The sequence below is a fragment of the Rattus norvegicus genome, chromosome 2 (assembly GCF_021556685.1).
Source record: "Rattus norvegicus strain SHRSP/BbbUtx chromosome 2, alternate assembly SHRSP_T2T, whole genome shotgun sequence".
NCBI lineage: Eukaryota > Metazoa > Chordata > Mammalia > Rodentia > Muridae > Rattus > Rattus norvegicus.
Window position 1 is genome coordinate 237697456 of NC_141535.1, and position 27912 is coordinate 237725367.

Genomic DNA, 27912 nt, shown 5'->3' on the forward strand with positions numbered 1-27912 from the left:
GTAATTAAGGTGGGAGGATCCAGCCCATTGTGGTGGTGCTGTCCCTGGGCTGGTGGTCTTGAGTTCTATAAGAGAGTAAGCTGAGCAAGCCAGGGGAAGCCAGCCAGTAACCTCCTTCCATGGCCTCTGCATGCTGTTCTGCTTCCTGCTTGAGTTCCTGTCCTGACTTCCTTTGGGGATGAACAGCAATGTGGAAGTGTAAGCTGAATAAACTCTTTCCTCCCCAACTCACTTCTTGGCTATGATCTTTTGTGCAGGAATAGAAACCCTGACTAAGACAATTTGGTAACTGCTGAAGGAAACAGAATATAGGGAAAGAAGCTAGGGAGCAGTCATCACAGCCACTAGTCATGCTCATACTATGAGAAAACTGGACTTTTTGGAAGTTATAAAGGTTTTTAAAACAAACTGACTAAGCAAATGCATTGCAACAGGCAAACTAATGAAATTAGTTATAAGGAATAAAGGCCAGAATTTTTGCTGCTAAAATTCTCAACCTTTGATTTTCTTCCTGTTTGGCTTATCTGTGGGATAGTTCTAGTTTTGAGGTTTTCACACAGAATCAACTTCCATGACTTCTCTACATTATCTTTATAATAATAACCTTATCCAATGCTTCACTAACTTGAATGGGCTTGTTATTTAATCAATAATAAGTTTAAATTAAAATTTAGGCATGAAGAGAATTTTGGTTGATCTTAACCAAACCATTCCACATATGAACTCCTAACATAACATTTGGGATTTTCAAACTAATTGGCTAGTGGACAAAGTACTACCAATTAGAACATAAAGAGACCTGGTGAGCAAGGAGAAGAGGACTATAAAGCTCTAGGATAATCTCCTGATGAGCAAGGAGGGGACTGTAGAGCTCTAGGATAATCTCCCAGGAACTACAACATTTTGCTTTACAACCTTTCTGTCACAGATAGATAATCTTATCTTGTATACTAATTTCAACCAACAGTTACCAACCTATCTAAAAGTGAGTTGTTTAGTCTGGGGATGCAGTGCGGTGGATGATCACTTGCACAGAGTGTGCAAGTCTCTTAAATCTGAGCCCCCAGAACCATCTGTTAAAAATAAAGTTATTGAAAAGTATTCCAAGGTCACATCTGATCTTAGCAGAAGACTACAGAGTTCCATCAAAAATAACTTTGAGACTCAGTTCCAGACCTAAAACCAAATTTTAAAAATTTCTAGTGTTCTTCAAAGTAAATAAGGATTTGAGTAATTTTTAGTTATTGTTTGTTATTAGTTTGGTTATTGTATTTAGCAAATACAAAGAGATACTCAGTGGACTAGAAATCCCAAGTAACCATTAAAATTGGGAGTTGACCTAGGCTATATTTACATCTATCAGAACCCCATAGAAAGCAATCAAATGAATTGAACACTAGAAAAGCAGGGTTCTAGTCCTCTATACTGAATAAGGTCACTTACTGTGGTCTGTCTCAGTGTCATAAAACTGACAAGAAAATGACTTGGCTTTAAGACCCTTTCCAGTTCTGAAATTTATTCAGATAGTGACAATACCTTTAAACTAAGAGAAATCAGGATACAGTCAACCTCCTGGCAGATGATGGGAATACTTGACACAGGTCTCTCTGATCAGGTTAAATTCAGGTTCTATTTCTGTTCTGAGAGTTTTGTCCTGCCTAGTTCATAGGTGACCTAATAAAGTTCTAACACTCCTAAAAGGTAAGTTTTGTTAGCTAAATAAACAAAGTGCCCAGGGACATCTCTGAGCCTACATACCATGAAGTCTATTTATAATGACGTCTTGACCTGTTGATTGGAACCTGAGGCAATACAGTATATTGTGGCAGGGACACATGAGAGGCTTACAATATGAAAAGGTAAGGAAGGGGAGAACATCCTGATACCCCTATCAATGGTATGCTTGCCTTCCTTCCACTAGGTCTCACTCCCTAAAGGCCCAACCTTCTAATAGCACCATAGGCAGACAATCAAGCTTTAGCATTTAGGCCTTTGGAGTGCATTTAAGACAGAACCCATAGCATGAGGTGAATGCTAATATGGTAAGATTGAAGGAAAAAATGTAGCAGTTTAGAGAAAGAATATTTAGTGCCCCATTCCCTGAAAAATAGGTGATAATATGCATAAATGTAGAACTAAAAATGCAAATCTTGAAATTGGCTATCTTAAACACTTTTCCAAACATTCCTTTAACAAAATTTCCCTATGTTCCATATTCAATTATGAAAACTAATTATTATACCAATGTATTAGTAAAGCCATAGAAAGAAATGTATTGCATGTATATAACGGGAAAAAGCATTGGGTAACCTACGTTGTAGGATTTCTTTTAGAGGCAAGTCTCTCATTGTGCCCAAACTCCATCTTCCTTAGATACTATAATAATGTAAACTCAAAGCTCCAGAATGTGATGTAAGTCATATAAATAAGTAATATAAGCTCACTGAGAAATTCATTTTGAAACCTTCTGGCTTAAGGCTAAACTAAAAAGTCATATGAATCTTGAAGGTATTTTATTTATTTAATATTGAACTCAGACCCAGTGAGGTAAAGCTGAGTAAGGTGAAGAAAGTATTTAAATTGTCAATGTTCTGCTGACAAAACACAAAATAGCAAAATTTATTGGTAGTGTTTTCTTGCCATTCATTGTTAATAGGTTCTCTTTGGGTCAAGTTACTTTTGACAACAAAGTCTATCTTTAATCATCTAATATGTAAACAATAGTACAAGGTTAAAAAAGAAGCATTTACTAGGAGATATTGATAGTTCATGAACTGTATTTAATATTCATAGCTTCGAATGTAAATGAATTTAAAGGCAATTTTATTTTTCCTTCCTTCCTATCCCAATATTTACTACTTATTGGACATACTGTAAAACTATGATGACATCTGGTGTTTGAGACAGCAATGCACTCTGGTTTCCTAACTCAATCGTTTGGGGAAAGGAAAAAATAAACTTTCTGAGACTAAGACAAAATAAAGTTTGTTTATTTCTCAATCTTTTCTTAATATTGGGTACTGCACCGTGTAAACATCTTCTTTGAAATTCCTTCCAGTACTAACATTTACTCCATGGTTCTTAAGTATTATTGCAACTAACATTAGGTAAAACATTCTTTAAGTTACACGTTAATCTTAGAAATCTGCATTGTTTTAGCATACATTATGGGTAACAAGTCACAAGGTAAAATATTCGTGTTACATGTCATATTCATTCATTCAGTTTGGTGGCAAGCGTTTAATCACAGCGCTTGGAAGACTGCAGCTGATAGATCTCTCTGAGTTTTGTGGCTATTCTGATCTATATAGAGTTTCTGGCCAGCCAGAGCTACAAAGTGAGACACTGTCTTAAACAATATTCTGTTTTCTTAATATTATGTATTAATGTGGTTCTGTAAGTGAGTGGATGCGGATGTTCCCTGACTCTAGTGAGGGCCTGGACTTGGTGCTTTTGAGTTGCCCAGAGTGGGGTCTGGGAAGTGAACCTGGTCCTCTGTAGGAGTTCCCCAGTCCTCTAACTGCCATCTTCCAGCCTCAGCTTTCATATCCTTTACACATTTCCTTTCGTTTCGTTTTCAAGAAACACAGGAAGGGTTTTAACTTCGGCAGTTTAAATGGCTTGCCGAAGCACACAAGGGCAAGCAGTAGGCCTAAATTCAAACCGAAGTTTCTTAGACAGTCACTGTTAAGGATTGGGTAAAACAGCAAACTTCCGGTGCACATTTCTTTTTTTCCCCGCGAGCTGATATTAACTGCTTCGTAATGTGAAGTGTTGGCCCAGAGCAAATCTTGTCATTTTTCTCAGTATCCCAAAGAAACGGCACTCCTGACGAACCTCATGTTTATAGATGTTAGATCCCAACAGGACACCGGAGCTTGAACTAATTTAAATCGTATTTAACTTTTGAGTCTTCTGAAAACTCCCTCTGGGGTTCGGTTACAAGCACGAAGCAATTACAGACATCGAAAGAGCAAACGATCCCCGAACGCCAGTCAGCGCTAACGGGAAGCTGTGCGGGGCGGCCCACACCTCTCGGCGACGGGCCAGGCCTCCGACTGTCCGGGGTCCCGCGGCCCGGGTCGGTTACGGTGCCCTCGGCCCTGGGTTTGGCGGGCTGCGGCCGGCTTTTAGTAACTCCCTCCCACCTGCGACGAGCCCCAAGGCGGCGCTCTCGAGCCTTCCCCGGGCGTCCTCTTACCTCGCCCTAACCAGCCCCTCCTGACGCGGAAGGCGCCGGCCGGGCGTCGGGCCGCACCGCCCCGGTCGCCACCGCGCCCACCGGCCGCTCCGCCCCTTCTCCTCACTCGCGCGCGCTGCCAAGCCCGCGGCCGTCCAGGAGGCGTCGCCGCGCATGCGCGGCGCGCACAGCACCGGAAACTTAGACGAAGTTCGGAGTCCCGCCTCCGCCGTCCTGCGACCTGCCGCCCCCTACTCGGACTGACAAGTTGGCCCGGCTGTCCCGAGCGCCATGTCGGGTTCTTCTAGCGTCGCCGCCATGAAGAAGGTGGTTCAGCAACTCCGGCTGGAGGCCGGGCTCAACCGCGTGAAGGTGAGCGTGTGCGAGCCGGCAGTGGGCCCTGGTGGGGAACGCGGGTGGACACGCGGCGCCTGACTCTCGGGCAGGGCTGTGGGCCGCGGGCGAGGAGGGGGCCCGCCCTTCCGCCGCCGGTGGACTCTTCCCTGCCCCGGCGGGTCTCCCTACCGGACGCCAAGTCTCGCCACCGATTTCCGTCTCACACTGCTCGCCCTAGACTTACTCCTAGTACTCGTCCTTTAAACACACACGAGTCCTCCCGGGTAGTTCCCAGACCACGGCCTAATAAACAACTTTGTTTGCTGAACATCCCGGGAGACTGAGGACACCACCCTTGCTCAGTACTGCCTCGAACAAAGAGGTGTTTGGAACAGACGCCACAGTGTGCTCGCGTCTGACCTTGTTGGGGTATCTGTTTACTGGCTCACATGCCGGAGAAACCGATGAGCGCTGGCCTCTGTTCTCACCTTGCCGTCTGGTTGGTGTCGTGTCTTGGGCTATTATTGACTTTTGGGGAAAGGCCTTCTGACCGTGTTGGTAGATATCTAGGTGTTCAAACGCTGTTTTAAGGACCGTTTGGTTATTTTTTTCATTTCCTAATCAAATTGGCTTCTTTCTGATGTAATAGGTCGGGTTACATGTGAAACACTTCCCGGCGATTATAAAAAGAAACAAGAATGTAAATCACCCTGCTAGAAGCTGCCAGCTTCCAAGGTGATTTGATTTTATATTCAACAGGCTAGTCCTTATTTCTTATGTGCTTTTGGGAAGGGCTTCTATTTAGCTTCCTCAAGTAGAAATGTCAGAGACCCCTTAACTTCCTTGTAACCTTAGGAGGGTAGGGAGACGCCCATCAGTCTTGGTTTGGACTCCATTTCTCTAATCAATTCTCACTTCATCTAAGTGACTTACTCTGTCTTGGCCAGATTAGAGCTCTGAGATTCGAAGCAACCTATTGATCATCATCATCATTTATACATATTAACTATCATAAAGTGGGTTGTAAAGGAAATAATGAATGTATAATTACAGTCGTGGCACTTAACCCTAGTGGGCCTAAGCAATGAGCTCCCAGAGAATGCCCTTTTCTTTGAAAATCCTAACTGCTCCATGCCAGTCTCCTAGCTTATCTTGCCTTGTGTGTGAATTCTTCTGAAAGCTTCTGATTGGGAGGATTTTAAGTCACCACAGAAGTTTTTGAAGTTTCCACAGCAAGGCACATCTCACTTAGGAATTTTACGTTTTTTTTTTAGGTTCCTAAATTAGGTTAGGTGCCATTTGACATCATCCATGTACCACACCTATGCTAGGTGCTTTTTTTGTGTGTGACATTTTAAAGCTAGCATAAACTTACTATTGCATTTGTTTAGGTGGTAATTACGAGCGCTTTATGAAACCCTCAGAGGTAGGTCAGGACATTTGGAAGCCTAATAGTTTTGCAGTGTCGACCTCCTGGATAGTGGATAGTGACTGACTGTGGCTTGGGTCTTAGCAACCTTCCGTTTTAAGTCCAAAGCTGCTGTTTAAAATACTGGGTTTTTGGTTTTTCTTTTTTTCTTTTTCCCATCTTTATTAACTTGAGTATTTCTTATTTACATTTCGATTGTTATTCCCCTTCCTGGTTTCACAGCCAACATCCCCCAACCCCTCCCCCTCTCCTCAATGGGTGTTCCCCTCCCCATCCTCTCCCCATTACCACCTTCCCCCCAACAATCACATTCACTGGGGGTTCAGTCTTGGCAGGACCAAGGACTTCCCCTTCCACTGGTGCTATTACTAGGCTGTTCATTGGATTTTTGGTTTTTCGAGACAGGGTTCCTCCATATGGCCCTGGCTCTCCTGGAACTCTGGAAACCAGGCTGGCCTCAAACTGAGGTCTGTCTGCCTCTGCCTGCTGGGATTAAAGGAGTGCTCCACCATGGGCTTAGCTCCCTGTCATCATTTATCCTCTTTCCTGCACTTAGTCACACAGCCTTAGGTGCCTCACTGTTGTTTAGGATTCTCTCTGCCTAGAGATGCAGTCCATATATAGTGTACTTGGAGAAATCTGTGGGAAAGGATTAACAGGCACTTTAAGCTTACTGCTGCTGACTGTGAACAAAACCAAATGCAGTATTGTGCAGCACAGATAGCCACTTTTGAGTACAGTAACCACTTTTGAGACACTAAACAGGGTGTGGGTTATTTGTACAAGTGTTTTAAAACTGCAGTAATGTCTAGTATTCAGAGTCTATTAGTCACAAGGGACTTATACTGATTTGTTTTATAAGCCAAACACAGATAGATTGAAGGTGAGTTTAAACTGATCCAGGATGAGTGAGCCTTTGGTCACAATATAGCTGTTATCTAAGGGTTTTTAATGGAGTATGTGTAATGCTATTTACTCTTTAAGGCACAACACCAGGGTCTTAGGCATTTGTAACTTTGGAGATAACTGAGCTTGAATAAAGTGGACACGGGAATTAAATGTTTGAGTGCAGACCCATTCACTTTGTTGTGTCAGTACTAGTGTTCAGTCGGCTAGTTTGAGATAGTGTTTTGCCAAGTAACTGGACTGGCTTTGAACACAGCTGTTTAAGTTATAAAGCCTGACAGCCTTCTGCTCTGTTTTATGAGACTTGAAATTTTAAAAAGTATTTGCATGGTGTATGTGAGCATCCATGCTATGGTGCACATGGAGAGTTAAGAGAACAAGCAACCTTGTCAAGTTTGATCTTTCCTTCCACTTATGTGGGTTCTGGAGATCAAATTCAGGCCCAGTTTGACCACCTTTCTGAGTAGCCTGGCTTTAAGAAACACTGTATTTGCCTCAATGTGATTTGGCAGTGTTGATACATATATACAGTGCAACCCAAATAGGATTTTAGTATTATTCACTATATCCTGTATTTCCTAACTAGAATATACATAATGGTAGGTGCATGCCACTCTTACATTCATGACATATGGATGAGTATAAATTTAAAGAATTCTGATTTCTGTGCTAGTTACTTTAGGTTCACGGCTTTTTTCCAGTTTGCTCTCAAGACAATTTCCCTATAATGCTAAGATCTTTTAGTGAACTATTAACACTATGTATTACTTAATAACAAGATAATTGGGGGATGTGACTCAGTTGTTTAGAGTGTTTGCCTAAGAATATAGAAAGGCCTGAGTTGGATCTCAACAGGTGGTAGAGGCAGGAGGCACAAGGTTCAAAGCTTTTGCTACAGAGCAAGTTTGTGGCCAGCCTGGGCTACACAAGACAAAACAAAATCTATTTTCTCCAAACCAGGCTGTCAGGGCTTGTTGAAAAGCCATCATATCAAAGCAGGACACGCCATGCCGTGCTTCACAGTGAATGGGGTTAGACCGCTGAGTCACTGAGGCTTGGGATACTAGAGAAACATCGCAGATCACTTTCATTTACTAAGTGTTTTATGAGGCAGTATAGACTTTAGCTGTAAGTTATTTTGGAGTGATGTTTATTTCACTTGTTTCCAGACTTACAAAGACCATTAGAACCTTAACCAATAGACATTTCTCCTTTCTTATTGTCATAGGTTTCCCAGGCAGCTGCAGACTTGAAACAGTTCTGTCTGCAGAATGCTCAACATGACCCTCTGCTGACTGGAGTGTCTTCAAGTACAAATCCCTTCAGACCCCAGAAAGTCTGCTCCTTTTTGTAGTCATATATCTCGAGGTAAGTTCATACCACTCCCTTTTGATACAAAGGAAGAAGTAGCTCGGTCTTTTTATTTGTAGCACTGACAACATCTATCCCTGCAGTCCTGCTTGGCATTCCAAATTCCTTATTTTTGAAGGTTACTGAAAACTAATTAGTAGTCACAAAGACTTACAGTTTTTACTTTTATCAGAGAGTACTAAATAGATGTAATAGCTGTAAAAAAGGCATGGGAGACTCAAAAGCCCACTGCTGCCAACAGCCATGTTTGTGTAGTGCTGGCACAAACAGCATGCATATTGGAGATCCGAAAATACTTCACTTATTTGCCTGTCAAATTGAAATGTTAACGGATTACAGTATTTATAGGAGTGGCTCTGCAGGTACCCTGGTGGATTTGTGGATAAGCTGTTGTCACTGGTGTAAGAGAGCCAAGTGTGAGTAGCACTGCAGAGAACTGGGGGGAAAGCACACTTGGGAGTATATGAGTAAGCACATATAACACAGGCATATCTCTCTCTCTCTCTCTGTCTCTCACACACACACACTCACACACACACACACCAGCCCTTTTTCATTTGTTGAGCAAAGATAAAGGGAGAGAGATTTACACTTGTGTGGGCAGTTAACTGGATTTAAGGATTTGGACAGTATATGGCTATCAGAGTTTATATTCATGTCCTAGACTAAATGTCATTTGTCCAAAATTGTTTTGGCTGATTGAAGATGTAATTAAAGGCCACTATTATTTGTAATCTTTGGTACATTTTGAATGAGGAAGCAAACTTAAAACTATGAGTGTTTTAAAAGTACGCTGTGTGTGAAACACACCCTTATACTAACATTCTGACTTAAAAGTCCAGGAAGCTGCTTCCTAAAATACCTCGTTACATAGGCTTTTCACGTCCCAGAGTGCGCAGGAAGTTAGGGGCTGTTCAAGTTGGTAAATATGATTGGTTAAGATGACTAATACCGAGGAGAAGGGAATAAAGCTGCTTTCGGTAACAGGTTCTCAGTAAAGAAATACTATTAACAGTCTAGCTAGACCAGCATCAATGTTTTCTGCCTCTTGGCAGTATTCACTGGGCATCTCTACAAGTTTCATATTTTTTGAGTTACTCAAAAGTCTTGTGTAGGATCAGTTCCTACATATTTACAGACTTATTTCCACTTAAGTCTGAGGTCCATAGACTTTTTATTTTTAAGAGACCACATTTAAAACACATTAAAAGTGTTTGAATGACTTACATTGACAAATGACTGTGATAAGGACCCAGCAAAGTAAAATTATAGCTGTTAATTCCAGTAGTAAAAGAAAACTTTGTATACCATTATTTGAAGGAATTTAGGGTAAGACAAAGGTATTTAGATGTAAAAGCACTGCTCTTCTGAAAACTCAAGTGAATTTGTAAATCGCCTTCCTGAAGTACATACTACAATCCGTAGGTCTCAGTGGGCTCTAACCCTGCATTCCTTTGAAGGCTAGTTGGTAGTCTAGTGTACAGTAAATGTGGGTAAAAAAAAAATAACTGCAGTCAGCTTTAAAATAACAAAGGCAATCTAAGTAATTTAACAAGAGAGTGCAAAAAGGAAATGACTGTTGTTGTTACGTATTTCCCCAGAGGGTCTCTACCTCAGTAAGTCTTCTTTGTTCACAGAGCTTTCAGGAGCTGAGCTTCTTAGCTTAAGATCAATTTCCAAGTTTGCGGCCATGTCTGCTTTAGAGGTGTAACTACTAAATAGTGACTTGGAAATTTTAGTAATACTTGAGTGTCACTGCCCATGTTTGCTCTTTCACACGGGGCATGATGTTTTTGGGGGGGAGGGGGGTCAATTCTTGCTAAACTGACCTTACTCTATTGCCTATCTTCCCTTAGAGGTTTTGTTGAAATTTCTTTAGTGTTTGTTATGAAGTAACTCAAATTTTCAAATAGTAGAAAGATGAACTGGTTGTCTGCTGTTTCAAGTTCAATTTTCTTACACCTTATTTTATAACAGGTCACACTTTTACTCATTTCCTTAACTTGTGAAGTCATTATGCCTGTTTACTTTCTCCTGTATACACATTTAACTGTATTTTATAGTTTCAAGATGTTACTATTTCAAAATGTGTAACTACTGCTTCAATTCTGAGATGTTTCGTCCTGTACAGTTTAGTCAAATTTTTTAAGCTGCTAGACAGTATTCTGTTGTGTGCAGAAACCCTTCCTTACCCATTCCTCTAGTGGGCTGCATTAGGTGGTTTCATTTGTAAGCTGCTGACAGTGTGCTCAGTCTCCTTAGTGTGTTCTCTGTGTGTAGGTGTGTTGTGGTTTGCCTTGGAGTTATCTGAATTTTGATGCTAATTCTGATGCCCCAAGGACAGCTGCCTAGTCAGTACTCAGGAATCTGGTGACTTCACCAGAATCTTCTCCCCTTTGAATTTGTAAAATACTGGTGAGGGGCAGGTACAGGATAGAAGGAGGCCTGTTACTAGAGGAGAAGGAAGGATGGGTGGGAGAGAAGTTTGAGGGAAAAGGAAGAGACTGGAAGAGAAAGGAGGAAGAAACCGGAGGGAGAGAAGCCGCAGCAGGACAATATGGCAGGTGACTTTCTGCTCTGTGTATTTACAGGTTGTTATTAATGTTCTTAAGGGATAGATGTGTATTGGGCTTTGCATGTTTAGGTGGGCAGTTATATCTTATCAACTGGGCCAAGGGTTATTGTGTTGTGTGTTCTTTCATGTGCAGATTTAAGGGTAAGGGAGTGTGGTGGTCTGGGCCACCACGGAATGTGTGCTTCTGGCAAAATATCCAGCAGATATCTTGGGACACTGTGGTGCCGGACCTAATGGGGATAAAAGACAACCATACTTTATTTTTACAACAACATAGGTGAATAGAAGTGATTGCATCTTAAGAGATCTTTTTTTTTCCAAAGGATCTTTAGATTTCCATGTTAAACATTTTTGTATTTACATTTTTATTATGATAAAGTATATTTCATTAGTAATCTTAGTGAGGTAATCTGTGAGACTCCATAAAATATGATTTTTTTTCTGTCAGTTGTGAAAATTAAAGTTGGATTTTAGTGCCTTTTATACTATAGATTGTATTCTTTCTTACTCTTTAATACTTGGTGATGGTAAACATATAAGCAGGCTTAGGCTTAACCCTTTATAAACTGACATTCAAGTGAGCCACCTAGAGAGGGGTTGACTCATGGTAGGGTGCATACCAACCCGATCAGGACTGAAAGTGATCACATCACCTTGTGTGTTAGCACAGCAAGGGGTTGGGTGTTGACTTCGGGGGTTTCACCTCACTGATGGTACTACACGGAAGATAAACTGAGTGTGTTCAAGGTCTAATCCTGTGTTCTTACCTAACAAAACAGGCAGAACATGAGCCGTTTTCAAAATTAAAAAATTGTCCTTGGGGTTGGGGATTTAGCTCAGTGGTAGAGCGCGTGCTAGGCAAGCGCAAGGCCCTGGGTTCAGTCCCCAGCTCCAAAAAAAAGAAAAGAAAAAAATTGTCCTTGCTCAGGTGTCAGTGATTAAAAAGTGTTATAAAAAAGTTACCTGTTTGATACTTTATCTTCTTTTTTTCCTCCCACTAGGTTTCTCAAACTACTTTTCATGAACCAGTGAATATTCACGAGAACTAAGTTCGAAGTCACTAAGTTTGAAGTCTGTACAGAAGCTTCTCTTTAACACGTGCCATACACATAATCTTCTACTCGTCAGTCCTTAACATCTACCTCTCTGGATTTTCATGGATCTCTGTTTCACAAGGTTTAACTGTTTTATATACACTGGCTGTAGCATACAATAAAGCAGCATACAAACTTTTGGCCTTGTTATTGATATGAAATGTGCTGTATACTAATTTTTTCAACATCAGGACTCACTGCCTTATTGGCAAGGCTTCTAGGAATTTACAGAACAACTGCAAATCTTTGTTCAAAGGCCGGAAGACTTAAGAGTTTCTAATCCTTCAGTCAGTTATGGGAATTATCTTAAATATCCCAAATATAGGTAGGGAGATGGCTCGGTGGCTAAGAGCACTTGCTCTGCAGTTAGTTATGCTGAGTTCAGATCCTGCCACCCATGTAAAAAGCTGGGCGTGGCTGTACATGCCCGTGGCCACAGCCCTTCGGGGAGATGGTTTGTTGGCTGCCAGCGAGGGTAAGGTTGTAATTAGTTCTGTGAGAACGAGGCAGAAAGGGATACAGGTGCTTGACACTGCCATGTGGGCTCACACAGGCAACAAACAACTCTAGTGGCGTCAGCAGTTAGTGCTACCAAGAAGGTGGCTGCTTCCATCTGGAAAAAGAGTTAAAGATTCACAGAATCAAGACCTTGAGGACTTACGACAATGCCTCAAGTAGGCAAGTGGAGGTAATTAGGTAGAAAGGAACAAGAAAACAGGTTAACCTCTGTGACCTGTAACTTTGCTCCAAGTCCCAATAACCTGTCCTTTAGAACTGGTATATTAAATCAGGGTCATACACTATCTACCAACAAGCCTTTTTTCTAGCCTACAAGTTCTTTGGGAATGAAAATTATAAAGTTTGAATCGTCATTCCTAAGAAATTATTACAACTAATCCAAAATGACAACAGCTTTTATGACTTTCATACATAATTTTTCAGACAAAAATAAAATTATATTTATTTATATTTACTATATGCAGTGGAAACTCATAGCACTTGGTCATTTCTTCAAACACAGGATTTATAAAATAAAATCCCATTTTGAAAAGTACATTTTGTTCAATTACCAAGTTTTTTAAGACAGGCCTGCCCGCAAAATTGTTCTTTATAAATGGAATTTTCTTCTACTTGTATCCATTTCCCGTGGCTGAAATGAAAGGGGAAAAAAAGACAACGAAGATGTAAGACAGTAGAAACTGGGTTTCATAGATCTTCATGAATAATAGTGCTGAGATAAACAGTCCTAAGGTCTAATTTACATGTCTTGGGAGTTTGAGGAGTTTAAATGGAAGGATGTACTGCTCCTAGCCAGGCAGGAAAGGATGGTTTCTAAATGTTCCTGAGTCTGACCTGAGTTCTCAAGCAATGCAGCAGAGTCACTGTGACAGGCCTAAGAGACGGCCTCTCCCTGTGAGGCTGTAGTGTGACAGGTCTAGGCCTGAGATTCTTCCATTCCTGTGTTGACAATACTGGTCCCACTGAAAGACCACAGTAATTTGGGCCACTTCAAGCAAATCCTGGTTAATCAGCAGAACAAGACACTACATCATGTTGGTACTTTGTAGTTCATGGGGGAAGAAACACCTTACTATGTAAACCTACAGTTATATGGCTTTGGAACAATAAGCACATACCTTATGGACCCATTCATACTCTCCATACTTGGAATCAAAGGTTCCCTTCTGCAGAGATCGTAATTTTAAGGTAAAACGTGGTCCAAGTTCCTGAATTCCCACCTTCTTTTCACTCTTGAATATGTATCTTCAGAAATAAAAGTTAAACCATTGAGTTCATTCGACTTCCTATGGCAATGCTTAAAAGGATTTGTTATATCAGAATCTAGGTTCATACTCAATGTACTACATGACTGACAGAAAAGTTTGAGTTAATGCATGCTCCTCACCTGTGAAACCTGAAGAAGATGTAATCCCGCTGATTGTGGAACGTGGCAACTTGTCTTCCAATAAATTGAGGGTTATGAGGAAAGAGAGAAGCAAACATACGTCCGATAGAGTGACCTAGCCGTGTGGTAAAGTTGTTTAGAATTATCTCAGGTACATGTTCTGTGGGGTCTTTGCCTCGTCGCTGGGAAGATAAGGCCCAGAAAAGATAATTAGAGAAACTTTACAACATAACTTTTGGGTTTAGAATTTAGACAACATTAAAAAATTTGTTTTGTGGCACAGGGTCTCTCTCTGGCTCAGAATGCTTGTAACTTCTTAGTTCAGACTTTCCTAAAACTCAGTGCTCCTACTGCCTCAGCCCCCCCATGTGCTGGGTTTATAGATAGGAACTACCAATCGCGGCTTTTAAAAACTTTAAAGAGACAAAAATGTAACAGATGGCTTAGTAATACTCAAATCTTCCTATAAAATCAATGTTCATGGTAATGAGGGCTACTGTTGTCAGAACTATTTATGGTCTCACAAAATCTCAGAAAACCTACTGTCATCAGACCAAATAAGTAGAATCAATTATAACTTTAAGGATTATTGATAACATTGATCAAGGAGTATATAAGACTCACCTTAATTTCTTTACGAAGACGAACACTACTCATTTTAAAATGAGCAGTTGGACCATTTGGCAAATGACTCAAAATAAGTCCATCTGTTCATGAAAGTCAAGAAATAAACACCAAACTGTAACTCGAGTCCTAACTGAATAAACAAGTTTTCTGTATGGTCAAGGGCACCTAAATCTACAAATTAGTGAATGGATGTATGTGTTCTTCTGGGTTAACTGAACTTTTCCTACCAAACCAAAGTCAAGCCACACATAATCTTTCAGGAAAAGATGTATTAATGCAAAATAGTCTCATAGTCTCACTTTGTAACACTTAAGTAGCATTGTTCTCAATAGGACCTTCTGGTCTTTCAAAGTCAAAGTACAGAGCAACACAACATCATCTATCCAATGGCTCCTACTCAAAATGATGTGATTCAATACAACTGGCATGTAAGGTTACCCCCACTTGTATGTTCCATTTGTAAGATTAGGACACGTAGAGTATCATCCAACATACTACAGATGTGTTACACTGAAAACAAAGCTACTTAAGAGAGCAGTTCTTTGGACTAATAAGAAATCAAAACCAACCTTTATAATCCACTTACAGCCTAGCATGAACAGAATTATGCTAGATACTATAAACTACAAATGAAATTTATGAGATCTACCTACCAGCAAGGATAGCAGTCAAAAGCCTCAGACAATAAACAGACTAACATTCAAGGTTTCATAGAACAAAGGTACTATAACAACCTTACTGTTCACTGAATAAGTTATGGCTGGTGCCCAATTGTATCACAAGCAGCCAGACCTGAAAACAGTGGTTGACCAAGAGCTTTCATTTATAATGGCTTTTTGTTTAAGGGGGACACAAAAAGCTGGGATTGATAGTCCAGCCTGTGTCTGGGCAACTTGACCCAATTTCAAAAGTAAAAAGTACTTAAAGGGGTGGGGGTACAGTTTACTACAGCCTGGATTTTGAACCCTTTGGCTGCTGTCTTTACTAAAGTAGTGCTTCTCAACCTTCCTAATGCTGCAACCCTTTAATACAGTTACTCATATCGTGGTGACCCCCAACCATAAAATTACTTTTGCTGCTATTTCGTAAGCTGTAATTTTGCTAGTGTTAGGAATCATAATGTAACTGTGTTTCCCAATGGTCTTAGGCAACCCTTGTAAAAGGGTCACTGAACTCCCTACAGGGGTTGCAACCCACAAGTTGAGAACTGCTAGACTAAAGGCAGGTGGGAGAAGCTAAATTATACCCTATTAAAAAAACCATCAACCTCAAATATGTGGCCTTAGTTACTTTTCTGCTGCCTTTAAGGTGACCTTGGAATGCAGTGGTTTGCATGAGACTAACACCAAGAATGGTTTGCAGCTGGTGGGATGCTTAGGAAGGATTTGGAGTAACCTTGAAGGTAGTTTGTCACTGGGGTGGCCGTTGAGGTTTCAAAAGCCCTCAGCAGGCCCAGTCTCTGTCTTGCCCCTCCCCATCTCCAACTTGTAGATGAGGTGTAAGCTCTTAGCTCAGGCTCTAGTGTCACAGCCTGTCTGCCGGCTGCCATGTTTCCTGCCATGATGGTCATGGTCCCTCTCTCTCAAACTAAGCTGTCAACTATGACCAAAGTTTCTTCGTTCATGGTGTCTAGTCTCCGTTCTAGAAAATTATGCTCCAAGAAAGCCATTTCACATCAATGTACACACTATGAGATTTACAAAACAATGTTGCCAACATTAGTTCTCTTCAACTTGTCCCCAGTCCACCGGGCATTACTGTTCCCATTTAACATTTCCACTTCTACAACTACTTCTCTCCTGACTTTTCTTAGATGACATTTCCCTCTGATCATTAAAATGAGGTTGCAGTTGGTGCTCTCCCCTTCCCAGTACATTTCCTGATACTGGTGTGGTAATCAAGGCACACAGGACCTGGCCAGGTCATTTTAGCTGCGCCGTGCTCCCCAGAGACAAATGAAAAACTGTCCATCACAGTGTCAGTATCAGCAGCTTGTTTCCTCACATTCTGTCAGCGCTGACTCATGTTCAGGATAAAGACATTAGTTTGACCCAGTAATAGGTGCAAGCTACATTTCTTATATCTGATTTCCTCAAATGTTTTGACTTGAAGGTCCTCATAAAATCTTATATACTATGTATAATAGAGCTGCTCTTGCTCCAGTTATTCCAAACCCTCGGAGTACTCTGCTTCTCCATTCCATTAAGGACTGCTTCCCCTCCACCTTTTCATGCAGTTAGAATTAACTTGCATGGTGCTTGTCACTTAACAGAGCAGGTATGAGTCATGAACATGCCTTCCCCGCTTCTGTCAACCTCAGTGTAGAACTGGTTTTTCGTTTGTTTTGTTTGTTGTAATAGACAGGTATTAGTTGTCTACTAAATGACAGGACAATAGCAAACACTGAGTATCCTGGTTAACGATTCACTACAGGGTTAACTTCACCAAGTACTTCTCTTAACCGCATGGATATTCATCACAATACCATGAAAATCAAGAAGACCAGTAGATCTACAATTTCCCCTAACTTTTGTAAAGGCCTGAATTCTATCTAGAACATTCCTATTACATTGTGGCTTGTGTCAAAAGTGAAGTACAGATTCTGAATTTATAGGCTCTCAAGTAAATTATTTGGAATTTTTTTGGAGGGGCACATAAGTTGTATTGTTAAATTAACAAAACTCACGCCAAACACTCACTGTTTTTATTTGAGTAATGAAGAGGCTGAAAACTGGCTCTATAAGGTAAGTGTATGGTGGAGCAGAAGAGTGAGTGTTTCAAAAAGACATGCTTTGTCACGGCAGTGCAGGCTTTCTGAAAGCTTGACCATTTGTGCACCTCCATAAGATACTAAAGCAGAGAGAACTTCATGAAGTCGATGAACGCTTGTTTCTTACAGTGCTTGTTTCTTGGCAGTTTCAAAATGATGACAACCTAATTGCTAAAACCAAAACAGACCTTGGTCTTCTATTTGGGGAAGCCATGATACAAGCAGCAATCACTTTAAATTCTTTTCTGGAGTAACAGGCATATAAAAATATACTAATCTAGTCAAACTAAATTATTATCTAGTCAACAAATGCCATGCTAAAGTTTTGGCTATTTTAGTTTCTGAAAAACTAATACAGGCAAACTAAATAATATGCTTAAGTTATATTAAAAACAATGAAAGCTGTAAAAAAAAATGGATTAAAAAAGTGTATTAAAACACCTGAGTGTCCACTGATATAAAAAGAATATGTTGTCCTGTGGCAGAAGAGAACATTCTATTGCTATTTTTATAAATTCTTTACTAATTCTATTCTTTACTAATCTGACTCACTCATCTCCTAAATACTGAGATAACAGGCACTATTCAAGAAACAATAGCAACTCTAAGAATCTAGATATATTTTATATTCTTTCACCTCAACAGAATACCTTGGAGTCAGATGACATGTCTCAGATGTGAGACTTACAGAAAAAGTTCCATTGTCACTAGCACCCAAAACACCAGGAGCCATACACCAAGGCTTCACTACCTCAGAACAATGAAGTGATGTGCTTCCTCAGAGCGTAAGATACCGAAGTCCTGATGTCTCCTGGGTTAGTGCTTCATTTTCTTCCTTTTCAAATGACTATTCCTCTGCGTCATTCATCACCCCTTTCCAAGCTCACCCCTTCCCAAGTCCCTGGACCAGTGTTCTTGTTAGCTGGCACAGCAATCTGTCTGAATTCACTATGGTAGGTTGACTGTTTTAGCAGTGTTTTAGATAGAACATTTGCCTGATAAATGTTTTTGTGAATAAAAAATAATCTTATAGCATCTGGGATAGAGATACAATGTATCCACTCTGAAAGCAATGGGAAGCCTTTTCCTATTCTTCCATATACGTTTAAAAATGGGCGAGGAAAAGGACAGGAAAATCTCCTTAAAAAGAAACCTAAGGGGTTGGGGATTTAGCTCAGTGGTAGAGCACTTGCCTAGCAAGCGCAAGGCCCTGAGTTCGGTCCCCAGCTCCAAAAAAAAAAAAGGAAAAAAAAAAAAAAAAAAAAAAAGAAACCTAAAGGATACTTGGTGTTTTACGATCTTCATTAATAACGATTAGGTCTGTGAAATCTCTTGCAATGCACTGTGGGATAATTTTTTTCAGAGCCAGTCCTCTTCTGTAATAAACATGTGAATCCGGTATAACTGTTGAGAGCTGCTCACAGAGTCGTACTGTTCTCTGTAAGAAAAATAAGAAAAAGTAAGAAGAGAAAGGATGTTAAGGACAGGCGTAATGATAACTCTAAGATAATGTTCTGACAGTGAGCCAAACTGGGGAGAGGGAAAGCAGGGCAATGTCAATCATACTAAAGCCCAGGTCAGCAAGGAGGAAGGGGCGGTGCCACTTCATAGAGACAGAGGCATGGCAGTGTCTGCAGACTCTCTGGCCAGAGCTGGTATAGGGCGTGGGGCTGCTGCTGATTCATAATGGACGGAGGCCGGGGATGCTGCTGGGGACCCCACACTGGGCAGGACAGCACTCCAGAACGAGGATTTAGCAGCAGTGACGTTTATAGTGTCACGGCTGCAAAACTATCCTAAGAATTATGCTGTGTAAACCTAATCCTCATCGACTGTCTTTGTTTAGTTTATTCACTGTCATCATCAAAGGTAATAAACGACTTCACTCTTCTAAACGGAGCATTTAAATCTAATTCATGGACTACACGAATCAATGTGTTTACCCCATGAGGTCTGTCTGAGGTTGTGATAAGAATCTTAGGAGACGTCTGTCTGTTGAAGTAAGAAGCAAATTCATCTGTAGCCTCATCATAAGCCACCTGAGAAGAGAGGAGAGATTATTTTATATCAAACAAACAGTTCACTAAGCATGGATTTTAAAGCATTGCTTGACTGTTAGTTGATAGGTGTAGGAGGGCTGACATTAACAGTGACACACAGAACCGATTCCCCTCTGCACAAGTATAAATCGGTAGTTGCCAAAAATAACTTCAGGGCACAAGCTAAGATGTGTGGATTCTTGCAAAATGCCTACAAACACAGGCAAAAATCCCAGTCCCTCGTCTCATGCTCGGGGGGGGGGGGGGGGGCGACGGGACAACAGCACCAGCTTCTGTGAAGGGGATAGCAGTCTAGAGTGGAAGGACAAGAATCCAAGTTGGTGGAAGGAAGGTGAAAACACAGCTTTGTCAAACCAGGGCTGCAGACCTCGTCTAGGGTAGGAATGGAGTAGCCAGAAATGTAAATGCAGTGCTCTGGAGTACAAGCTGTAGACAGACTTGAGACACTGTCACCCACAGGTGGCACTATCTCACACAGCTGAGGGAGACCTGAGAACCCACTGAATCTGGAAGGCAGGGAGATTCAAACTGGTGGAGCACTGAAGGCATTGCTCAACACATATACAGCTCAGATGCAGAAAGAGAATGACCTCACAATCTGAAGTCCAGGTAAACTGCAGAAACTAGACAGTTCTTAAACAGAAACTAGATGTGAGTTCAGTAGCTCACTCCTACAATCCCAGGGAGGCTGAGGCAGAAGGACTGCCTTGAGCTTGAAGCCAGACTGGGCAACATTGTCTAGGGCAGCCTGGGCTACTGAGGGAGATACAGTCAAATAAACAAACAAATCCAAAATAAACTAATTAAATAATTTACAATCTAGAACTACAACACTGTATTATCTAAAATGTTTTAACTTTCAGGAAGTTTGGTATACAATCAGGAGAAATAAGTGGCAGATAATTGAGTTAGGCTGACACATGAACTAAAAAACAATTTCAACTAGATAGCAACATGGTCCAGTGTGGAGAACCAAGAAACTGTCCTAGAACTGTAGCATAACGTCAAACACGTCAACAGTGTGTAACGGGGGATCCTGAAGGACAGGAGAGAAAGGCAGAAAAGGTATCTGAAGAAATCATGGCTAAAAAGACAAACTTGATACAAAGACCGACACTAAGAAGCTCAGCACATCCCAAACAGGATACAAAAGAACAACAGTAAACCTAGTTAAAAATCACAGAAAAGCTTGAGACAGATAGAAATAATGATGATTGGTAGGCCACAGAATATGTTCAAAGTACAGAAACAAAAAAGCCTTATACTATGAAGTTAAAAGCAAAATAAACATTTTTAGTAAACAATCCTGAGATAACTAGCAGCTATTAAATCTGCTATGCAACAAAAAGGAAATCCTGCAAACCGAAAGAAAACGGCCCAGGGAACAAGCGCTAAAATGGTAAACCTGTATGCACATAAGAGACATGGATAAACATGTCTATGGATAAGCACTCCAGTTCCTTCGAAAAGCTTCACGTCAACTCGAGCAGTAACTGCATGCAACTCTAGGTCATGCACAGACAACACGTGGTCTTTGACCAATAGCACATACAAAGACAGAGGAAACCCAGTTCCAACAGCGCCTTCTCTGCGTGCTTAGCGGAACGGTGTGGCTTTGTTGCAGTCTCCCGATGAGTGAAGACACATGTGGCCTTTTGCTTGCTTCCTTCCTGTGCTGAGAATTAAGCTCCTAGCCCAGTGCATGATATAAATCTAGGGGAAAGTACTGTGAGAATGCCATAGTCTAAAAACCAAGAGGAATTAAAACAGCATAGTAAAAAATTAACATAAAAGAAAACAGTAAAGGAAGAAGAGAGAAAAATACAGAGTAGGCAAAAGGCAGATGGATGTAAAAGTCTAGCTAAGATATTAACTGACACTAAATACTAATTTTTAGGCTGACCTAAGATGCATGACCTAACCATATGCTCTTGATAAGTGACACATATTAAATTCAAGTCTGTGAGTAACCTCAAAGCAAAGCATGGAAAAGTCTGCCATGGAGAGTCCCTAAGAGAGCGGGAGAGGTCCCATGTAAATAACAGACAGACATTAAGAGGTGCTGCTCTAAACAAAGTGGATATTTATTTTCTATGGGATCCAGGATGAGTACTTCAAAAAATGTAATTATTATTACACACAGGTAATTACATAGAACAGTATAATTGTAAACACATGCAGCTAACAAGAGAACTAACACCTAGAAGTAAAAACTCAACGAGCTGGAAGAGGCAGGCAGCTGAAAGGTCTAGTACACATGCTCTCCCCTTCGGGAACAATGAAACCGACACGCAGAAAGAATATGCAAAATGGGGGCAGTCTATGAAGACATAACAATCCCTCCAAAATAACAGGAAACACAGGTTTCCAAGGAACACCCAACATTCCTCAGAACAGACTACATGTCAGGACTTAAAATTCCCTCTTTACCTGAAAAAGACAAAAACTCAAAGTATGTTAAGCAAAAAAGCACAATAAAATTAATAGAAATGACCCAGATAAATCTATATCATTTTCAAATATTTATAAATAAGCATGTTATAATCAATGAGCTGAAATTAATTAAAAAGGGAAATTAGAGAATCCCTGGGCTGGAACACGTGACTGGTTAGCACAGGCAGGGGTCTGGGTTCGAGTTCCAGCTCCTCTGTACACACACGCACACACACGCACACACACTCACACACACACACACCCAAACAACAGCAACAAATCTCAAAACAAAACAAGACCCAAAATTCTTGACTAAAGTTAAAGAAAGAAAGAAAGAAAGAACGAACGAACGAACTGTCAAAGTGCACAGACCATATAAAGTAACACAAACATGCATTAGCAGAGAGGGTGAACCGATACTTCCTCAGAAAGCTCAGGGCTGGGTGTGGACCAGATCGAGCCAGATATAAACCAGGAACTGCAGCCTGGAGACTAATGAGGTAAGGTGTGCTGGCCGATGGCTTCTGTCAAAGGCTGGTTAAGTGCCAAAGACAGGAAAAATTAATTTATATTACATAAACAGCAGAACGAGATCATTAGAATCTGAAGCTATTTATCACATAATGAAAAGTAAGTAGAGGAGACTGAAGGCTCTCACACACAGAATACCTGAGATCTAAGTCACTACAATTTAATCGTCCGGAATGCTACACTTATGTACTAAATTATGGACTCACGCACAAAGCCCCCTGGTTTAAATGTAACAGTGAAAAGAGCCCCTTCTCAAACTTGGGGTTTCCTAAGTGACACTCAAAGGCAATTTTATGGCTCACTGTTAAAAAAAAATTAAAAATGAGCAAATAGATAAATAAAAGAGGAAGCTTAGTGAAGTAGAAGGAAACAAGAGAGAGAGAGAAATGAATCCTAAAACTCAGTAGAAAAGGTCAAAGAAAAACTGCTCTGAAACTAGCCACGTCTGATAGAGGAAGGTTAGAATAAAGATGGGTTTTCTTAGAGCAGATGGCCGGTCTAGCTCTTCTCACTGCAGGGTGATTTTTATTCGCACAACACTAATAATGAAGTTTTATTTTTTTAAAAAGAGAAAAAAATTAGGAATCATAAGGAGACATTACTATAATTTCAGTCATGAGTTCAAATATGTCAATTCTAAGTGAGTATCAACAATCCACAACAATGTATAAAATGTAGACTATCATAACCAGAATAGGTTTATCCCAAGAACGAAGGATACTTATTTTAACTAGTTTAGCAGCCCATAGACACATAAAGGTAAGATGTGGCAGAGACACATAAACATCTCTACACTTTCAGGAAAACCCACTGATGATGGATCCAAGCCTAAGTGTGATTTCTGAAAGCGTAAGGAAAACCTCGGCTGACGACATCCACATCAATGAGATGGTATAGGCAATATTCTTTCTTATGAGGGACACTCAAGGACCCCTTCATGGCCTCTTCATTCACTCAGCATTATAGCGGAAGTTCAGGTCAGAACAAAAGAAAAAAATAACGCAAGAGATAAAGCTGTCATTGGAGAAATAACTATCTAAAACTTAAAATGAAGCCAATATTTAGATAAACTATTAGAAGCCAGTTTAGGCAAACTATGGCTAGAGGACCACTATCCCCAAATCAACTGTATCTTTACAAACTAGCAAACAAAGCAATCTTCAGAGATGCATATACCAGAGGGAAAAGCCACAGGGAAGAACAGCTCTAACAAGACTTCTGTGTAAAACCGCTGTGAAAAAGACACAAAACGTAATGAAATATATTTTTAGTATTTAAGAAAGATCTAAGTAAAGTAATATATTCAGGTCCCCAGACTGTATTATCTGGTGCCATTTCAAATATTCTAGGAGAGACAAATACCAATGAGAGGAAAAAGAGACAAGGAGGAAGGGGAGAAGGGGGACCCTGCTCTGAGGACCACCATGTTAAATACCATCACGAAACATACCAAGGGGGATCATTCCCTTGGTTTCTGACATTACCTCTTCATCATTGGGGTCTACTGTGGTCTCATCGTACACGCGTTGGTTGTCAATGGTCTTGGGTACAGGCTTCGGTGGAGCCTAAGCAGGACGGAAAGCGCCGAGTGTTAGAAGCATTTTATATTTACAACTCCACATTACTGTTGGGAAACAAAATATCCTCTATGTAACCTTGAAACTACATGTCCTTATTTCACACCACAACCACTGTCACGTGAATCCTAGGAATAAAATGGAGCAATAACACTACCCGTTAAAAACCTGAACAGACACCCACGGTAAGTTCACAATGAAAGACTTCAGTCACAGAAATTATCCATGTCTAACATAAAATCTAAAGTAAAAAGGAAGTCGGCAGAATGGAAACGTAATTTAGTAAGGTGCAAATCCAGGAGACTGCTTCTGTACTTCAGAAATATACTCAGAAATGTGGCAAAAGCCTACCCAGTGACCAGGAAATTTTGTCTGGGGTTAATTTATGGAAAGAAATAAAATGTCTGTGGGGTGGTCAGTTGTGATGGAAACAAACATCAATTCAGCAAATGTCCAACAGCATGCTAAGCTAACACGCTGCGTACCACATGACCGGATAACGCAGAATTATTATGTGGCTTGGCTCATGGCATCAACACACTTGCACGGAGTAAAAGCAGAATCACAAGAACACGTAGATGCTACGTAATGACATGAAGGAAAGATGAGTTGACGGACTATTCAGGACGGTCCGTGTGCATGTGTGCAAGGTGTGCGCTTGGTGGGTGCTGCTTCCCTTCCACCCAGTGCGTTCTAGGAAGTCCACTCAGTTGGCCAAGCTTGGCAGGAAGTGCTTTTACCTTACTGAGGTATCTGCCGACCTGACATAATCTTTAAAGTAGTCCTAGGAGGACATCTTTCAGTCCAAAATCTGACGTTTTGCGTGTTTAGGCAGGGTGCTGTACACACCAGTTCAAAGCCCATTAAGCTACACCCCACCCAGTGATAACCTTAAATAGTTGATTATGATGATAACTGATAATATTAAAGGTTGATAATGATAATGTTAAAGGCTGCCCTGCACATCAATCTGCTGCAATTAGCTGATGATACTGCATGGTGGATTAGAATTCTGAAGGTCAAAGGTGACTTTAGATGTTTTCAGCTGATACTATTGGACAGTGCATGAAAAGTAGGTATGTTCAGTTTGTATATAGTCTGAATATGTTTGCCGATCTTAGAAACCCTTATTCTCACTTGGTATTTACAGGAGGTAAGAAGGAAGGAGAATCATATGCTTTAGAAACCTTACAAGATAAGTTATAAATTAAGTGTATGTGTAAATTTTTTTAAAAATGAAAAACGCAGTTGTGCACGAATGCAGGAATGTTAGGAGTTCTCTTGGCTTCAGTCACAAGAGCTAAACCTTCAAGCCTCAAGTGGGGAGTTCCTCAGTCTAAAGCCAGGGAGAGAGCGTTCTCTGCCTGCTGACCATCAACAGCATAATGTACTTACTCCTGTACACCACATACCGAGTGAGGAACAGCACAGGGAATTCAGCAAGTCCATCTGAGGGAGCGGCTCTGAGAACAGGGATGGGTTTTCACCACTATTTGCTAAGTTGGATAAAGCAACTGATGACATTATTTTTATACATCTGAAACGTCTTAGAAGAAACCAACGCAGTATCAGGAAACACTTCATAACATAAGACAAAACACATGGCTAAAAGTTTTACTTACCTTATCACCAAGAGCCTCTCTCTCCCTTTTAAGTTTTTTCTTAGCTGCCAACTTTTCCTTTGGGATAAAAGCAGACAATAATGAGAGAGCAGCAGTTACCTCATAAGCTCACACTGAAACCACAAGACAGCTCTAGGAATTCTGAGAAATTACTGTAACTGTTTAAGCACACGAAACTTTTAAAAGATCTGTTTAGGTAGCCCTTCTACTCAGGCTTGCTTCTGACTGACCATCCTCCTGCCTCAGATCCCTTAGTGTTTAGATTATAGGTGCATAGTACCACCCACAACTAGAAACAGCTAAAATGCTAAACCACAAATGGACAGGCTCATCAATTAGACTCGTTTAACAAAGAGCTTTGTTTTGCTTACATCAGGTCAACGTTGAGTCTGAACATTTAAAATTTCAGTGGTTTTAATTTTTACTATCATGCTTTCAATAATTCTAGTTTACTCTTTTTTTTTTTTTTCTTTTTTTCCGGAGCTGGGGACCGAACCCAGGGCCTTGCGCTTGCTAGGCAAGCGCTCTAGTACTGAGCTAAATCCCCAGCCCCATGCTTTCAATAATTAACTTATTAACAAGTACATTTTCCCCTAGTGGATGCTTTCTAAAGATCCTGGGTATAATGGTTACTTCTCTCGGAAAGCACTAAAAGAATAGATGAATTTTCAGAATGTTCCCAAGAAGGTCACCACTAGTTACTAGTATCGTTTATAACCAATACCTTTTAAGACCAATAGGAAGTTGCAAACATGATTATTGTTACTTAGTATACACCATTATCTCCAGAATCTCGACAAAATGTTTGGCACATTTTTTAGGGCCTACTGATCGTCACCAAAAAGGGGGGGGGGGCGCTTTTAGGACATTCTTCCCTCATGCTTGCAAACCAAAGTAGTTGACATGTCTACCATAAGAATTCTGTGGTTAAGAGCACTTTCTTCCAGAGGCCCTGAGTTCAATTCCCAGCAACCACATGGTGTTTCACAACCATCTCTTATGGGATCTGATGCCCTCTTCTGGTTTGTCTGAAGACAGCTACAGTGTACTCACATAAAACAATAAACACATCTTTAAAAAACAAAAAACTCCAGTAGCAACCTAGCACTTCGGAAAAGATCCAGCCAAGGCCCTCCAGTAAGAGAATGCAATAAAAATAGGGAATTTTTAAAATTGTAATTTAGACACAAATCATAAGATCTTGGGCAAGCTTTACAAGTATGACTAGCTTTCAACCTATGTTTACTTCCAGGACGGTGCAAGCAAAAGGCGACAGAGAGCAAACGCAGCTATTACAGACACTTCACTGTACTAAAACTTAACTACGAATTTCTTGAAAGAGTCAAAAGTTTAGGATCTGGAGTTGGAAATTAACCAACACTAGGCAGGCAGGCAGGCAGGCAGGCAGGCAGCGCACAAAACTAGGGTGCGGAGCCCTCCGCCTTCTGGGGCGAGGGGGTGGGTCGTTTGCTCTGGGACCCTCGGCTTCCGGAAGAACGCAAGGGCCGGATCCCACACGCCAAGCTCATCCCGCAAAGGGCTGACGCTACAGACCCGGCAGCCTAGCGAGTTGCGGGTGAGGCGCACACAGCGGGCCCGCCGCGCGCCCCCGGCGCCGGCCTTGCGCTTGTGCGGCTTCAAACCCGCGCGTACCTTCCGCTGCTGCTGTTTCCACCGCGTGAACATCAAGTGTCGCCGCTGTTTGTTCTTAATCTCCGAGATACTGAAGCCCGGGGGGAAGGCAGCCGCTTTCGCGGACTGTACCCCGCTCTCCGCCGTCCCATCGCTCGCGACCGCAGTTTCTTGAGGCTCTTCAGCGGGCGCTTTCCTCTTCAAGCCTCGCTTGCCACCACCGCCACTTTTCTCGCCGGCCTTCGCCATGTTGTTTGCAGCTGTACGGAAACGGAAGTGCTTTCCGTCTTTGACCCGGGTCATAGGGTTTTACTTCCGGGGCCGCCAAATTCTGGACCAAATGTGTTGTTGCTTTATAAGTAACACATTTCAAATGTAAATTTAATTTAAAAAACACAATAAAAAAAAAAGAAAAACGAAAGTGTCAAAATTCAGGGTTTGCTGCCGACTTTAGGAACAGAGAGAAGAGTTCCTAGATTTTTTCACTGAGCCGCTCCTGGGTGTCGATTCTTGTTTTTAGCTACAAATTGCTGCAAAGAAACAAAATGGCTCAAAAAGTTGTGTGGTGAGTTTTAAAGTAGTATGAGACATTAGAGAAAAAAACACAGAACAAGATAAAAGAATATGAAAAGAATGCAAGAGAGTTACCATCGCGACTTCCGAGGTTCTCAGAATGTGTTTCTGCCATTGATCTAAGACTTTTAATAAGACTTTTAAGACGCTTGTTCAGTAATCCAGTGAAGAGCCTTTAATCTGAGACAAACTAATGCAGAAGAGTTACCGGGCAATGGAACCGGCCAGGTCGGAGGCACCTCAGTGGCAGCAAACTTGTCTACTACCCAAACACCACGGACACCAAAAGG

General features: G+C 41.1%; 3 protein-coding genes across 24 annotated transcripts in view; 1 reads left to right on the plus strand and 2 right to left on the minus strand.

Moving 5' to 3' along the window:
- The window catches only part of Spata1 (spermatogenesis associated 1), a 45430-nt gene extending 41127 nt beyond the window's left edge, over positions 1-4303 (minus strand). For 21 of the 22 annotated variants that reach the window (XM_087628058.1, XM_087628044.1, XM_087628026.1 and 18 more), the window contains exon 1: positions 4202-4303. The gene's annotated coding sequence lies outside the window, so the exon portion shown is untranslated. 22 annotated transcript variants of the gene reach the window in all.
- Positions 4304-4446: 143 nt separating this feature from the next.
- Positions 4447-12945, plus strand: Gng5 (G protein subunit gamma 5). The gene is given in 3 exon segments (NM_024377.2): positions 4447-4552; positions 8080-8219; positions 11799-12945. Coding segments are annotated over 2 exon segments (207 nt in total). The 5' UTR covers positions 4447-4471; the 3' UTR covers positions 8206-8219; positions 11799-12945.
- Rpf1 (ribosome production factor 1) lies at positions 12788-27327 on the minus strand. The gene is made up of 9 exons (NM_001100794.1): positions 27071-27327; positions 25418-25474; positions 23703-23783; positions 19138-19233; positions 18479-18632; positions 14422-14504; positions 13798-13979; positions 13529-13655; positions 12788-13041 (listed from the first exon to the last, which is right to left on the minus strand). The coding sequence occupies exons 1-9, from the start codon at positions 27296-27298 to the stop codon at positions 13000-13002; spliced, it is 1050 nt and encodes a 349-aa protein (NP_001094264.1). The 5' UTR covers positions 27299-27327; the 3' UTR covers positions 12788-12999.
- Between the last annotated feature and the right edge of the window lie 585 nt (positions 27328-27912).